The 16,701-nt window shown below is 44.2% G+C and overlaps 2 protein-coding genes across 2 annotated transcripts in view; both read left to right on the top strand.

The window, feature by feature from the left end:
* The window catches only part of LOC103460525 (serine palmitoyltransferase 2-like), a 17,318-nt gene extending 5,784 nt beyond the window's left edge, over positions 1-11,534 (top strand). Inside the window, exons 2-12 of the mRNA XM_008402740.2 lie at positions 3,002-3,196; positions 3,662-3,816; positions 4,651-4,799; positions 5,117-5,241; positions 5,367-5,460; positions 6,382-6,487; positions 7,582-7,801; positions 7,886-8,012; positions 9,342-9,477; positions 9,551-9,680; positions 10,253-11,534. Of these exons, the coding sequence (XP_008400962.1) occupies positions 3,002-3,196; positions 3,662-3,816; positions 4,651-4,799; positions 5,117-5,241; positions 5,367-5,460; positions 6,382-6,487; positions 7,582-7,801; positions 7,886-8,012; positions 9,342-9,477; positions 9,551-9,680; positions 10,253-10,372 (1,557 nt within the window). The 3' untranslated portion in view covers positions 10,373-11,534. The remainder of the gene's footprint in view (positions 1-3,001; positions 3,197-3,661; positions 3,817-4,650; positions 4,800-5,116; positions 5,242-5,366; positions 5,461-6,381; positions 6,488-7,581; positions 7,802-7,885; positions 8,013-9,341; positions 9,478-9,550; positions 9,681-10,252) is intronic.
* Positions 11,535-13,368: 1,834 nt separating this feature from the next.
* Positions 13,369-16,701, top strand: part of LOC103460524 (alcohol dehydrogenase 1) — an 8,551-nt gene continuing 5,218 nt past the window's right edge. The window contains exons 1-3 of the mRNA XM_008402739.1: positions 13,369-13,477; positions 14,138-14,239; positions 15,172-15,313. Coding sequence (XP_008400961.1) covers positions 13,460-13,477; positions 14,138-14,239; positions 15,172-15,313 — 262 coding nt within the window. The 5' untranslated portion in view covers positions 13,369-13,459. The remainder of the gene's footprint in view (positions 13,478-14,137; positions 14,240-15,171; positions 15,314-16,701) is intronic.

The raw sequence follows: 16,701 nt of genomic DNA, 5'->3' as shown, positions 1-16,701 counted from the left end.
ATTTATGTAAAGTTCATAAAGTTGTGAGTAAAATTGGACAATTTTAAAATGTTGGTAATAAAACAAAATCTTTGAATTACTTTGAACATCTTGTGTAATTAATCTTTCCATGTAATTTTAGCCTAAAACAATGTAGTGTAGTTATTATGCATGTCATGTACAAAATAGGTACGTAGGAATAAAGACTAATTAAAATTGTAGTTTATTATCAATAGCAGGAAATCACAAATAAAAATTAAGTGCAATTTAAATATATTAATAGTATATTTAAAATATATTTGAAGTATATTAAATATATATTTTTATATAATTCTGAGACAGAATTATTACACTCAAAATATAATAATAAAGCTCTGAAATATATTTAAAAAGTATACTTTAAGTACACTTGAAGTTGTTCCAAAAAAGTATGTATAGTATACTATTGGTTATAATTTAATACTATTTAAATGCTACTAAAGTATACTAAGCACAAAATTAGTTGTTCCAAAATAGTACACTTTAAGTACATCAATAAAAGTATGTTAAAATTTAGTATACTGAAGTATACTTTTTTTTCACCTGGGTCGCCTCATTGGTAATTAATGACACTTTTAATGCAAAGTTGCTTTACAAGTTGCATTGAAAGTCCATTAAAAATGCCAACTTTGCATTAAATTGTCATTATTTACAAAATCATGCAAAGTTGGCACTTTTAATGGACTTTCAATGCAACTTTACTGAATTGTTGACACTTCCTGACAACAATCATAAGCATTCATAAAGACTTCTTTATGTTCATGACAGTGTCATGTCAGTCTTATGCACTCCGTCAAATAAAGTGTTACCAAAAACAGCATTTCTGCTGCTACTGAGTCGTTTGAGATCAACTGAAATGCTCCTTATTTCTGGCTCATGTTCCATCGCAGGATGAGTCTGTGTATGCCGTTTCATTTTAATTACATTTGAATAAAATTTCCACCTAACAAAACTCTGGGGATGTTTGGAAGTCCTCAAAAACCAACCGACTGGTTTGGATTCCTCCTTTCAGTCCAAAAAACATTTTAAAAAATCTGTTTAAGTCCAAGGTTTCCAAACTTTGGGAAAATTGTACAAATTTTGAAGTACTCAATTAAAAATATTAAAATCATCTTACTTGATTTTTTTTTTTTACTTATATCTGTCAGCTACAACATAAATCTAGAACATTTAAATGAGACAAAGTTCAGGTAAAAATTTTCTGAAACCACTTTAAATTCAACACAAAATGTTTTAAATCAACATTGTTTTAAAAGAAAAACATTTTMATTTTTTTGTGCTTTTTTGTCAACTTTAAAATCTTTAAAATCGTTTATCGTTTTAATAACACAATTTAAACAAAAACCAATATAACTAAAAGACAAAAATTGTATGTTATTTTTCTAGAAGTTTAAAACCCTTTAACACCTAAGTTTCAAATGTCTGCCTAAATATTTCTTCCTTATTTTAATTGTAAGTAGTTCTTTAAATGTCCTGTGAGACGATATACTTACCCATGTATCCGTAACAACTGGAACTTTCAATATCCAGCAAGTTATTTTCACAATTTACCGTCTATTAAACGAGTGCCCTCCGGATTAATTTCACTCTCTGCAGCTGTGAAATTACCGTATTAACCCGATATTGGCTGGAAAGAGAAACGTCTCCCCTTTCAGAAACCGTTGGAATTTTTCAGATAGCGCTACGTGTGGCGGAATTACGGTACTGCAAATTTAGCCGTGACACGTTCCGGTCTAGAAGATTATAAACATATCAAAGAAAATTTCAGCCTAAAAAATAAATTGTGTCCAAAGTTTAAGATCCTAGAAATGGAGGTGATGTTCTGCAGGAACACAGAGGGTTTGCTGCTGACCGGACCTCGGCCGGTTTGTGTTTATGCACTTGACGGGCATCCAGCTCCCTCAGATGTTCGACCCAGAGAGGCATAGTCGCATGCTGCAGAGGAATCCAGAAGGCGGCAGACACAACACTTGGTTGGCATAGACAGGTTTTTATTTYAATAAGACGACAGGAGGAGCGTTTCACGGCCTCAGCAGCTCCTCCCTCCTCTGGCAGCCAAACCTCACCTGTCAGGGTTTTCCTGTGCATCCAGTGCAAACTGAACCAGAGCTCAGTTCTCACAGATTTAACCAGAAATAAAAAAAATGTCATTTTTGTGGCCTAACAGTCAGGCTTTAATTTCCTTTTTTTGCACCAATTTCAGAAGATAATTGTAGAAATGTTGTCAACATCATGAGACAAAACATTTTTGTGCAGAGATTTCACCTGACAGGTGTCCAGTAGAGCTGCAGGTCAACGATTCACTGAGTCCTTTGGTGAATCTACAAAACAATACATTTCTCTGGTTTCTGAGTAACAGACACACCAGGAGCTTCTGGCTTAACCTGCGATTGTGTGAAATATCTGATGCATCTTATGAGTTTAATCAGAGCCGCGAATGGATTTACACCTTTTGTCATGTTAATACACTTGACAGCCGTGTTCTCACCTCCACAGGCATTACTGGCGACTTTCCAACAGAGCAGGTCCAACATCCCTCCTGGTTTCTAGCTTCAGTAGGCGACTGTTTACCGGTGAAGTCTCCTGGTTTAGCAGAGGTTTGTAGCCTCATTCAGCTGCCATGTTTGGGCTTCAGATACACAGAAGATCTGGTCGTTGCTTTGAGTCAGCTGGTTCTGTAACTTGGCAGTGGTCCGACTCTGGTTCTGAATAACCTTTTAGGTCACAGTGACTAAACCTTGTTGCCCCGAAAGCAGAATAATTAGTGAGCCTCTATTAATGGGCTCTCTTGTTTGCCATGAAACAGAGATCTAGTAATAAGGAAACGGTTATGATGGCCGTTATTCACGGCTTCACTCTGGAGGATGGAGATGATGGATCTGCTCTAATTAATCTAATGAATATGAGACATGAATATCAACTATAGAGTCTAATCTAATGTTTGCAGAAGTTGCTGAGGATGATGTTGTCGTTGTTTCTGCAGGTCCATGCAGCGCCGCATCATGGCGGCTTATACAACCGGCCCTTCCTCGAGTCTTTTGAGGAGACGCCCATGCTGGTGGCCGTCCTCACCTACATGGGCTACGGCATCCTCACCGTCTTCGGCTACCTGCGGGACTTTCTGCGTCACTGGAAGATCGAGAGGTGCCATATCGCCAGAGAGAAGGAGGAGCAGAAGGTGAGGAGGAGCAAACCCTCTTGTCCGCCTCGGTTCTCGGGTCCGGATGGCGATTTGCGCAGTCAGGGTTAAAGTTATTTTGATTCAGCCTGATAGTCAAGATTTCTCCGTCCAGCAGCGCCAGACGAGTTCCTCTGTTGACGTGTGTAGCAGCAGGAAAGCTCATATAGACGATGTCTCAGCTTGTTGCGTAACGTCTCACAGTGACGCCATTGTTTCTCAGTATGAAGGTATGTGGGGACAGGAAGCTGCTGTTGACACAACGTTACTTAAAGGATATGACGTCACCCCATAATTTTGTCTAGGAACCAAGTGGATAAAACTCCAGTTTCTGGTGTTGACCTCCTACAGGCAGTGGGTCCAGATAAGACCTGGCAGCTTCCAGGTCTTATCTGGACCTGGAAGCTTTGGGATAAAATTCCTTCTCGTCCTCCAACTCCTGCTCCGTCTCCTTCCCTTCTTCAGGACTTTGTGCCGCTCTACCAGGACTTTGAGAACTTTTACACCAGGAACCTCTACATGAGGATAAGGGACAACTGGAACAGGCCCRTCTGCAGCGTTCCAGGAGCCAAGATGGACCTGGTGGACCGGGTGTCCCACGACTACAACTGGACCTTTGAGTGAGTGGTTTAGTTCTGCAGTGAGCATGTTTCTGACCGATGACCTGGACAATTCTGGACGCACCGCCGCCTTAAAGCCAGAAGGTCCTGGGTGAGCGACAAACTGGATATTTATTTTACAAACTAAATATTTACCTCATATTACAAACTAAACATTTAGTTTGTAAAATAAATATTTAGCAATTAAGTAGTTTGAAGTTGTGATATTTATAAATTAATAACAGTTAAAAAAAATAACCTTCCAGGTTAAATAACCCAAATTATTGCAGCTAATTTTGGCTGTAACTTTTCAGTCAAACCAGCTGAAAGCGAAGGAGGGCTCAGTAAATAACTCTGAGATGACCCAGTTTGGCTCGGCGAGCGATCCGCCCCGTCTGACCCAAAACCTGCCCATTGGCTGGTTAGCATAGCTGCAGGAAGCTAATGGCTGCTGATGCTGGTCTGTCGTCAGGTCAGAGTTCACAGGAGCAACGAGCCGACGCCTCGTTGGCATTTGATCCAGTTAAACAACTGAAGGAAGAAGGAAGAAGCCACCTGTCCAACAGCTACATAAGGAGTCAGATTGGTGTGTAAATGCGTCCGGTGTGAAGCAGTGAGCTTTCTGCTGGTCTGATGAGTCTGACATTTAACTGCTTGGACATTTTGACCATTTTTAAATCTGGAGGAGAAACTTGAAGCCTGACAACATCCCACAGCTCCACTCCTTCCTTCCCTTCGCCCTCTGACCTCTGACCTCCTCAGTCCTGGTCTCTCCTGTTCGGAGGTGTGATTCCAGCTATGCAGGTGCCCATTTGCCTTCACCGCCTCCCCTCTGTGTCTCTGTTCTCCTCCCAGATACACGGGCCGGACCGTGAAGGCCGTCATTAACTTGGGCTCGTATAATTACCTGGGCTTCGCTGAGAATACGGGCCGCTGTGCTGACGCTGCAGCCGAGGTCAGCATGGCGTACGGCGTTGGAGTGGCGAGCACCCGGCAGGAGATCGGTACAAACCCTTTTAACGATGCTGCAGGGAAAACCCTCCAGGTCTGACCAAAGATTTTACATCTTCTGAGAAAGCTGCTCCAAGCTGTGGCAGACGTTTCTAAACTAAGACCTGGACGACCTTTGACCTTTCAGTGACACGTTTCCTGCCTTTCTGCTTCTCTTTGTTTCTCTTCTTCTGTCATTACAGTTTCCATACCAGCCAGATTCCAGTTAACTTGATGATTATTTTGTCGTTTTTTAGTATTTTTAAATGGCGCGTCTCCTCTGCAGCGGTCAGCCGATCACTCAGAGGATTTTTAAATGTTTGTGATTCAGGGAACCTGGACATCCATGAGGAGATGGAGGACCTGTTGGCCAGGTTTCTGGGGGTGGAGTCGGCCATGGCGTTCGGGATGGGCTTCGCCACCAACTCCATGAACATCCCGGCTCTTACCGGCAAGGTGAGGCCACTCTGCTGTTCATCTTCCACATTTCTTCCCTTATTCTTTCACGTTTACAAGAGAGACCCAGGAACGGTGGATCCTGAACGTCCTCCTTCTTCTTGACCTCGGCTTTAACTCTGCAGGGCTGCCTGATTCTGAGTGACGAGCTGAACCACGCCTCTCTGGTCCTGGGAGCCAGACTGTCTGGTTCCACCATCAGGGTCTTCAAACACAACAGTGAGTCGCAAATCACAGCTCACATTTAAACCGCCTTTAGCATCTTCCTGTTACCTGCTGAAAGCCTTGCTCTCTCTCCCTGTCTAGCAGCTGAAATGATCTCAGTCAGTCTTCTTCCACAGTGAAGCAGCTGGAGGGTTCTGTACCCTTGGGCAAGGCAGTTTTCACCCGGAGTCGCCTGCTGATCTGTGTATTGGTGTGTAACTTTGACTGGATGCCTGAGCTTCGATTGGTCTGAATAAGTAGAAAAGCTCCGTATTAATTCAGTTCATTTACCATGTGTGGTGCATTCACTGAGCAGAAGGTCAGGAAAATAATCTGAGTCTCAATCACTCCCTGAAGTCCAAACCTCATAGTGTGTAATGATAGATTTGGGCCTGCGGGGGGCGACATGGATATCAACATGGTTGAAGTTGGCGCTTTAGCATTAGCAGAACTGACATCCACACACATGAACTCTGATTTAAAACCAGACAAAATATTTACAATCAGATGTTTTCAGCCTCACCAGAGGAGCTGAATGGGTGCATTTAAAGGGGCAGAACCCTAATTAGTCGGATCCAGTCATCTGATTCATTTTAAGGCCTTTTTTCCAAATTCTGCACAGACTTTAGGTGCCGAAAACAGGAGGACATCCTGGTCCTGAAGGCTGTGGTTCTGGTGAATGTGGGTCAGATCACAGGAAGGCAGATACTCCTGCAGGTGCAGATATGCCGAGGCTTCAGTCCGTGGGTGGACAGAGTCCAACAGAACCATCTATCAGACGGTCTGAGTCTGTTTTTAATGTGTGTGATAAATCCCCGAGACGATGCAGGCCTTGTTCTCCATCCTCAGCAGTCTCCCAGTCGTACATCAGTGGCTTTAGAGTCTGCCGGATCCTTCATGCTGATCTGTTTCATTTGGAGCGGTTCTGTCTGACAGACATGCAGACCCTAGAGAAACTGCTGAGAGAAGCTATAGTTCACGGCCAGCCCCGGACTCACCGGCCCTGGAAGAAGATTCTCATCATGGTGGAAGGCATCTACAGGTGAGGCCGGACCCTAACACTGCCCTCCTCTTGAATCCCTAACACTGCCCTCCTCTTGGACTCCTAACATTGCCCTCCTCTTGGACCCCTAACACTCCCCTCCTCTTGGGCCCCTATCACTGCCCTCCTCTTGGGCTCCTAACGTTCCCCTGCTCTTGGGCCCCTTACACTGCCCTCCTCTTGGGCTCCTAACGTTCCCCTCCTCTTGGGCCCCTTACACTGCCCTCCTCTTGGGCCCCTAACGTTTCCCTGCTCTTGGGCCCTTAACGTTCCCCTGCTCTTGGGCCCCTTACACTGCCCTCCTGTTGGGCCCCTAACACTGCCCTCCTGTTGGGCCACTAACACTGCCCTCCTCTTGGGCCCATATCACTGCCCTCCTCTTGGGCCCATAAACACTGCCCTCCTCTTGGACCCATAAACACTGCCCTCCTGTTGGGCCCCTAACACTGCCCTCCTGTTGGGCCACTAACACTGCCCTCCTCTTGGGCCCATAAACACTGCCCTCCTCTTGGACCCCTAACGTTCCCCTGCTCTTGGGCCCCTAACACTCCCTCCTGTTGAAGGCAGCACATTTATGACATTTGGTCATAAATGTGCTCCATTGTATTTTGTTGTTCTTCAAAGATGTGAAGCATCGGGAAACATCCTCCGAAGGCAAACAGGTGTATAATAAGTTTGGTAGATGAATTTAAAGTTCTGCTCCTGTAACCGAGGTGCAGTTGGGGAAAAACCCAGATCTCCTCCCAGTCTGCTGCAGGTCTTACTCCCACCAGCTTCATAGCATCATAACCTGAGGAATCAGAGCCAGATAATAAACTACATATATTATATTTATATTCAACCCATTTCTATCAGTTTCACTTCATTATTCATTTTACTCCTAACTGCACTGACTGGTCAGACTAAAGTTGTTTTCATGTGTTTGAGCTGGTGAAGCTGTTGGTGTATTTAACTTTGCTGCCCTGCTGCAGTTATCTAGTAAACATGTATCACATTTATGTCTGTGTTTAAGTCAGGACTGTTTGTCTGCATCAGATCGGACGATTCTAAACCTTCAGAAGCCGGTTGACGTCTCCGCCTGTTTGCTCCTGCAGCATGGAGGGCAGCATAGTACGGCTGCCGGAGGTGATCGCCCTGAAGAGGCGCTACCGGGCCTACCTGTACCTGGACGAGGCCCACAGCATCGGCGCCCTGGGCCACCGAGGGAGAGGCGTGGTGGATCACTTCGGCCTCGACCCGCGGGACGTGGACGTCATGATGGGAACCTTCTCCAAGAGCTTCGGAGCCGCAGGGGGTTACATCGCAGGGAAGAGGGTGAGGTTCTGCAGGAGACCGGAGCCGTGCTGGCCCGACTGAGCAGGACTGGGTTCGGTTAAAGCTGCTTGGTTTGTGCTGCAGGAGCTCATTGACTACCTGCGCTGCCACTCCCACAGCGCCGTGTACGCCACCTCCATGTCTCCTCCTGTGGTGGAGCAAATCATCACTTCTATGAAGTGCATTATGGGAGAAGACGGAACGACGATAGGTACGCTTTATTTATGCTTCTATCCCGTTAACAATGTCATTTATATCATTTCCTTCCTTTCAGGCCAATGAATGTTAGTTTTCTAACGTGAATAATAATAACTGTAATAATTCAAAATCAAATGTTATCTGTATAGCACATTTCAGCAGCAAGGTATTTCAAAGTGCTTTACATAATTAAAATAAAAACAGCATGTGACATTAAGTAATACTCTGTAAATTAACAGAGTATTACAATTATTTTATCACACTAATAATTTTTGGAGCTGTCAGAGCTCATAAGTTAAATAAATAAAGTAATTAAGAATGTTTTTCTTCCACAATCACCTCCTGCAGTCTCACTAGTAGCCACCAGGGGTCAGTGCAGCGCAGTAAAATGAAGAATCAGCTTTACTTCACATCTTTTTCTCTCTATTGGGTCGCCTGCTGGTTCTGTCCTGAGACGGGTTTTCCTTCTCATCCCATAATTTTTACTGCTGCTCGTTATTCTTGTCCTGGATGTGGACCAGCTGGAGTGTTTCAATGTTCCAGGTCCAGTCCAGGAACAGCTGATTTCATGAAGCAGTTTCCTCTACCAGCAGCACTGAACAGAATGACGGACACTAACTGTGAAAGCGCAGCCCGACTTCTAGATGAATAATAATCCCAGCAAAGTGGGCGGAGCCAGGGGGCCCTGAGGGGCGGGGTCAGGGGAACCTGAGGGGCGTGACCAGGGGGCCTGAGGGGCGGGGCCAGGTGTGTGGATGAGTGCAAGGCTGTGGTCAGAAAGACATTGTTTCTAATATTTCCACTGTGTCGCTTTATTTAGCAACTATTCTAGCAACGTTTTTGTTTCAAAACATCGACGAGCGACGGATCTGGTGACTTTTGAAGAAAAAGCAACAAGTTTAGTGACACTTGGCCACTTTTTGCAGATGTATGTGAATGACATGCATTGAAATCAGGCTTCTGAATGACGAGCCCGGCTTTCACCGTGACAATCTGCCACTTTTTCACTGGTAAGAAGAAATTATTAGGAGTTTTAGCTTAATTTTTTTTACAAATTACAAATAAAGACATAACATAGAATATGAAAATAAAATAACCCAAAACTAAGATCAGCATTTTCCCATGGGGTCAAAGGTCAGGGCAAAGAAGTGATTGAAGTGACATTGGTCCGATGTGCTCTGACCTTTGACCGGGAACCTGCATGAACAGAACCAACTGGACCAGCAAGGTGAAGGGAGTCACAGGGTGTACTTACTTTCTACCAGACGTCTCTGTTAAGGAAATGACCTGGGTGTGTTTTCTTTCTGCAGACTGTAAGCTGCTCTTGTCTGTTCTGGTCCAGGTTCTGACCGGATCCGGCAGCTGGCTGAGAACACCGCCTACTTCCGACAAAGACTTCGGGGAATGGGCTTCATCRTCTACGGGAACGACGACTCGCCCGTCGTTCCCATGATGCTCTACATGCCCGCCAAGATAGGGTGAGGCTGCAGATGCTGACCTTTGACCTCAGGCCGCCGGGCGCTGACGTTTCCCTCCTGTGTGTCCCGTCAGAGCGTTCGGCCGCGAGATGCTGAGCAGAAACATCGGCGTGGTGGTGGTGGGCTTCCCGGCCACGCCCATCATCGAGTCGCGGGCGCGCTTCTGCATCTCGGCCGCTCATTCCAGAGAGCTGCTGGACCAGGTGAGAAGCCGCCGCAGCAGCAGCAGCAGCAGCAGCAGGCGCCGCAGCAGCAGCAGGCTGCGGAGTTCGATCCATTCCTCCAGTCATTGCTTCAGCGGTTTGCTACTCAGAGAGCTGTGGAGAGTTAAGTGGAAGGACAGTGCTGGCTTCTGCAACAAGAAAGCATCCTCCACTGGTTATGCAGTAGTGTGAATTTTGGCCTGACTGCCGAGCCACAGGATGCGGGTCGTGTGAACGAGAGATGCTTTCTGGTGAAGTTCAGTCAGACTAGGATACATGACGTTTTCCTGCTCAGATCCAGAGAGGGAAACTGACCGTAGCTTCCTGTTGGTTCCTCTGTGACGGCGCCCTGAGGAAATGACGGTCAATCAATACTATCAAGACTATTTCAATACTTGTGTTGAACCAAAGAAAATTTAAATATCAGTCTCAGACTGAAGAACAGCAGCTGATGCTGAGGTGTTTAAGACGGTTCCATTTCCTGACTGCCKTCATAGCCGCATGTTTCTATATTTGTTGCTTCGCTGTTTTGAGCTAAAAGCTGAAACGTTTGGTCATAAATGTCTCCACAGGCGCTGAGTGCCATCAGCGAGGTCGGTGACCTTCTTCAGCTCAAGTATTCACGTCACAGGATCCAGCCGTCTGGGGCGCGACCCTTCGATGACGGCGTCTACGAGGACATCGATGACTAACACGAGGTCACAGGCCAAGATGCGTCACAAGTCTTCCATGAGGATGGAGATGTTGCACAAGTCCCTTTGGTCCCTGGCTCACGATAAACCCCCAGCCACACATCCTGCCCTCTAACTGCACTTCGCCTTAAAGCTGCAGCATGCTTGAAAGAAGCACCTCTTCTTCTCACTSTGTGTTTTTATGAGACTCTGTGAGGCAGGCGTCGCTTCACGTTACAGAAACCAATGATATTATCATTTAACCACCACTGACGGTCCGTCTTCAGCTGACAGTTCTTCATGTTTTCCAGCTGAGCTTTTTCATCTGACTGTAAAATGTGATGTTTTTGACCAACAAAATAGTTTCCTGTTGCTTTGTTTTGCTCAATGAATGACGTGTCCATATCTCCTGTCATCTGGTTGGTCTAAGGTCGCATCGTTCTGAGCTTTTGAAGGATGAAAATACTTGTTTCATTAAAAACAGCATCAGATCAGAACCTGCTGGTGAAAAGCAAAGTTTCAGTTTTCAGAGTTTACACACTACATCCCAGCAAGCTGATCTGGCCTTTCCCAGATTATAAAACAGTTTCAGATACAGAAAGCAGAACATTATGTGAGATTATGATGTTGGAGGCGCAGGACCACAAAGGGCCAGTAGGAGGCAGAGTTGAGCAGGTTGTTGTATTTCAGGAAGGTTTTATGTTCCAAGTTTTGACATGTTTGTCCAGTTGGACGGATTCTTTCCTGCCCTTAATGTCCACACCTGCAGCTTCAGAGGCAGAAACGCTGAAGGTGATGCGGACGGGCCGAGGCGACGGCAAGCTGCTGGGGTTCAAACGAGCCCACACCATCATTCCTCCACCACTGTGCTGGACTGTTGGCCTCTGGTATTTATGCTGATTTTTTGCATCTGGTTTCCTCCGTCTGGGTTCTGTCCGTCTCGGTTCTGATCCAGATGTTCTCTGATAGACTTTAGTGCCTTGAAGTCATTGTTTTGCAGATTTGGAAAATGTTGAGCATGTTTATTTCTGGCCTTCACCAGAAGTTGAGTGCTGGGCGTGTTTCTGTTGAGCGCCTTGCATTTCATCATCTCAGATGCTCCACCAGAGTCACTAACTGTTCATATAAGAGCTGCCACTGTTCCAGTCCAACCAGCACATCATTAAAACAATACACATCTGGAGATGCCTGCAGCCTTTTTATTGCAACTGCTCTACAGCAATATTCTCAACGTTAATCTGTAACAACAGTGGAAACAGTTTCATGAGATCACAGCACGTTTGACAGATTAACTCTAAGTATGCCAAGTACGTCCTCGTCTACACAAACAGTCCCTGAGCTGCTCAAAGATGACGGTTGAAAAATCAGAAATATTTTACCTGACCAGAAACTTTCTAGACTTCACCTGAATGCATCGTGTTGTCGGCCTGCGTTGGACTGGAGTCCGTCACAGGACGGCCAATAGGGCTGTAGTGATACAATAATCTCACGATGCGATCGATACGCGATATTCTGCACACGATACGATATATATTGCGATATTCAGCAAACGATACAATTCACTACACTTGCGATTTTCTGAAAGATTTTAGAGTGACAGAGTGATTTTGGTGACATTTTGTGACTTATAGAGTTGGACTGAATTAATTTAACTGAAAACTGATCAAAAGCACCAACTACACGATACCTGGCTCTGGTTGGACACAGACTTAAAGAAGACAGCTGGATAAAATGAATGAAAAGAAGTGGTGAGAAAACATGTTTCTTTTAATTGAAACAGTACAAACTGTAGCTTACATGCATTTGTAAAGTAAATAAAGTCACCAAGTACCTGCTCTGAATAGTTTGATACCTTTTTAACTGAACATCTGAAGGAATCACTAAGCCTGATGACCTGATCTCTCTCCCGGCGAAGCAAGCAGTGAGTGAGCCAGGTGACAGTTGGATGTTATGATACTTGCGGATGAATATCGATTTTTTTTTCTAGGAAATAAAATATCGATATATATCGCAAAATCGATATTATTACACAGCCCTAACGGCCAACCAGGCAGCCGTTCATTCCTACAGGACGTTTACAGCAACTAACCAACCCAACAGTCGTGTTTGTGGACTGTGGGAGGAAGCCGTGCTAACGCTAAGCTTCCACTAGACTCCAGGCTGGATTTGAACCCAGCAGTCCAAATCACTGCTCCACTGTCCAAATCTGATGAGAAACATGTAAACATAAATTAAATAGGGAAATACACTCAAAACTGAAGGTGATGTTACACATATGGGGCCCAGATGGGCTTTCCTGCAGGAGCCTCTGGGTAAAACCTGTCAGGTTGAGAACTACATGGAGACCCACCAGCTGAATCRAACCCGCATGGGGCCCACACTGATGACACATTTTCTTTATATTCACATTTAAAGTCCACTCTCGCTCAGTCATGTTTCTATTAACATTTTTATGCACATTTTGAAGTATTGCATTGGAACATGTGGATGGAAACTCAGAGTTTTTACGCTCACGTGAGGCGTTTCTGACCAAATAGAGTTCATGAACCAAAGAGGAGATGGAGACAATGTTGGATAAGCTGCTTGTTCCTGACCAAGGGCACAAACATAGAAACAAATTCACATTGTCCTTTTCTCTTTGTTTCCTTTTTGCATCATTTTAAAAGTTTGATCAAAATCTACTGGACAATTGGATGGAAACAAAGTCAGTATTTTTATGTTAAAATCAGAAAAATTTCAGGCTAAAGTAGGAAGAGATTCTCATCAGTATGGATCAAACAAGTTAAAATGTGACAGCAATAGTTTAACTAATTAACTAATTAACTAATTAATTTCCATAGTAAAAGTGATGTGGAGTTAAAGGTGAACAGGTGGAAAGAGAAGCAGTTGGGAGGCAGCACATTGTACCAAAATGATAAATGATGCTTTATTTCTCTTATCTTTTGTATAAGTGGTGGATTAAAGATTCAGTACGTTGACAGCCATCCAGAGAACCTCCCCCAGTCTGCACAGTTGTATAACTTCAGCTTCAGCTGCAGGATTTCAACCAGACTTTGTTTGTTCCCCCAGCAGCTGGTGCAAACCTCCTGGTTGTTTCACTCTGTAGAAATGGCTACAGCTGGTAAGGTAGGTTAACTTTTCACTTTCACAGCACCTCTACATGCATSTGCAGTTGTTTCATGTGTTGGTTAAACTTGTGGTTTGCATTAAAGCAAAATCGGGATCGGCGACCGAAGTTGACAAATGTCCATAAAACTGCTGAAGGATTTAAATCTTAACGTTGTTAATGAATGGCTGAGAAAAGAAAACAAACTCATCTGTGGTTTGAGGTATTTTGACTTGGTTTCAAATTATCCTGACAGTTTTATGCAACTGCAGATATTGGCAGGCGTTAAGCAGCCAGAGGCCAGAAAAGGGGCGAAGGGGGAAAAGTAGGAAAAATGTCATCTGGGATGTTTAAACATTGAACAAAAATCCACAAGGAAAATATTCATTTTCTCTGGGTTTTACTCTGATGATAGAATAAAATGTAGCTAAATTGTCTTAAAGGGAAGGTGTTTGCCATGGAAAACGTGAACTTTGATCAGCTGTCTCATTTCTTCTGCTTTTCTCAGAAATGGTTTTATTCTCCCCTGAAAGTGAGATTTAAACGTTAACTGTTCAAACTCAACAGAGACTCTTGAAATTTAACCTGAAAGCCTTTGGGCTCCAGTTTGTCAGGAACCTTCCTGAGATACAATTTAAGAGCAGATGCAGCAATTCCAGCTGATGTCAGTCCTGCTTTAGATCATCAGGTGCAAGGCGGCGGTGGCCTGGGAGCCCAACAAGCCCCTGGTCATCGAGGAGATAGAGGTGGCACCTCCTCAGGCCAACGAGGTTCGCATCAAGGTGAGTCGGCCACAAACATGACCCACACTATCCAGACGACATCCTGTCGTCTGGCTTCACATCCCAGTTTGGGCTCTTTCTGCAGGTGGTTGTCCTGCCCAGGTACTCCAGCTTCCTCCCTCAGTCCAATCACATGACAGTCAGGTTGATGGTCAGCTGAGAGCCTGTCGGTGCTGTTTGCTCTCAGAAATGAACAATAATTTGGATTATTTAGCCTGTCATGAGAGAAAAAAGTCATTAATTTCTAAGTCCTAGTTTGACCATAAATGTGCCTGGTTGGTCTGTCCAGGGCCCTCCACCTCTCTGCTGGACAAAATCTCAGCTTTCATCATTTCAGCTCCTGCTGCTGAGAAACACCAGCCACCACCTGGAAACTTTCCATTTGAAGAAGAAAGAAAACCTGAACGTTTCACATCTACAAACTGATGGTATCCCATAATCACTTCCACCGAACAAAACGGGTCGACTCAGGGCCTCAGCTGGGTTATAGATGTGGTGTGCTGTGGTGGCCCAGGGGTTGGTCCTCGGCGTGGCTGTCGGGGGTTCGATTCCCGGCCTTGGTGACCTTTGCTGCCTGTCTTTCCCCCTCTCTCACTGCCCACTTTCCTGTCAATTGGCTATCAAATAAAGGCCACTAGAGCCAAAAAAATCGTAAAACAAAAAAATAGATGTGCCATGATTTTCATACGTTCACGCCTCATGTGAATGGCCCACCTGGAGTCGCTCATGTTCTTATCCCAGATAAGATCCCAGTTAGGGGCTGGYGTCACCGTACTGGTTCATAGAAACCATGTGGCGCCGTGTGTACAGCTGGAACATCGTCCCTTCATCAGCTGCTTAGATCTGACGTTAGCATGGCTAACAACTTCACCAAACAGCAAATATTGTCAGGTTCAGTAATGAATTAAGCTGAGTGATTTCCCCGTTTACAGATTGTGGCCACAGGCGTCTGCCACACAGACCTGTACCACCTGTTTGAGGGAATGCACAAAGATGGCTTCCCGGTGGTTCTCGGACATGAGGGAGCTGGCATAGTGGAGAGCGTTGGGCCCGGCGTCACTGAATTTCAGCCAGGTGAGTCAAACCCAACTCAGAGCTGTTTACTGCTCCTGGCGCTGTGTCAATGCCACCTGGAAAAACCCTTTTTGGAAACAAGACGGCAGCAGGACGAAAGTCTGGAAAGCCAAATCTGGAAGGACAAGACTTCTGGGAAAATGTCCTCTGGACAGATCCCAGATAGCACAGAATGATTGAAACAACATTGAAAGTGGTCGGTGACTTGAATGTTGAATCAACGTTAGGGTTTCAACCATAACTGACATATCAAAGTTGATTCAACCTTCATCTGAATGTTTACATGCAGATTTGGGTTGATTTCATATTGAATTAAAGTTAAGGATTTATGTGCATTTTTAGGTCTGATAGGTCTACATAACATACCACTAAAAGTTTCTTCACTGGTGTTAAACACCATTATTGGCAGATCATGAGTAAACTGTGTACAAAAGTTTAAAAATAACATAGGTTTGATATAACATTTTATTTAAGAGGGACAGATCTTCAAACATATTTGACTCCTTTTTGACTGTCAGAATAACAGTCTATTGTCCACAGAAGAACAGAGTCCATGAGGTTAAGCTTTGTACTGTATGRACCAGGGAAACGGTACAAGTTGTGGTAACCCCAGTTTGACGTCACTTTGATTTCTTGTGATGTCTTCCTCTCATTCTGGCGTGTAATGAAGCCACTTGACAGTTTTACTGCAGTCCTCAAGAGTCAGCTTTTGGTCAAAGTGCAGAGCAACGGCTGAAAAACACAAAAATAAAAGTGAGGAAGGTGCCGGTTAGAAATATGATAAACATTTGAAAAGTTCTGAAAGATTAAACAGTGTACTGGTTACAGGTCTGAGAACAAATACAAACCATATAGTTCCCCGTGTACACTCACTGTTAAATTAATATTTATCTTAATCTTTCATTAATATTTATCTTAATGTTTACGTGTACAACTACATTTACCCATCAAGCTGCAGTATAGATTTATGATGCTGCACTCATGTTAAAATGAGGGAATCAATATTTAAAATAAAGGCTGTTTATCAGAAAGCCTAAAGATAAAACTCAGGGAGGATCAGGGTTTATTTAACACACCAGAGAYAGTTAATAGAGCAAAAGGTGATTTATACTGTAGTTGGAAAAATGTATCATTTATACAGAATAAACTTCCATCAAATAGCTGGTTTAATCTTCAAACATCTACAAATATTTCCAAATAAGTTGATTAAATTCATTACAAAATGTCCACGTGCTGATAAAGATCCCACACCAGTAATAATAGACCAGTTCAGCTTAACCAGTTACCAACCCAAGAAACAACAGACTGAATCAGTCATTAGCAGGTTTAGTTCAGTGTTTCACCTGCCTTACATGTTTTAAGTGTTTCCTTTCTGTCTCACCTGGATT

This window comes from Poecilia reticulata, unplaced genomic scaffold (genome assembly GCF_000633615.1).
Source record: "Poecilia reticulata strain Guanapo unplaced genomic scaffold, Guppy_female_1.0+MT scaffold_254, whole genome shotgun sequence".
Classification (NCBI taxonomy): Eukaryota; Metazoa; Chordata; class Actinopteri; order Cyprinodontiformes; family Poeciliidae; genus Poecilia; species Poecilia reticulata.
This window is presented reverse-complemented; position numbering and strand designations above follow the sequence as displayed.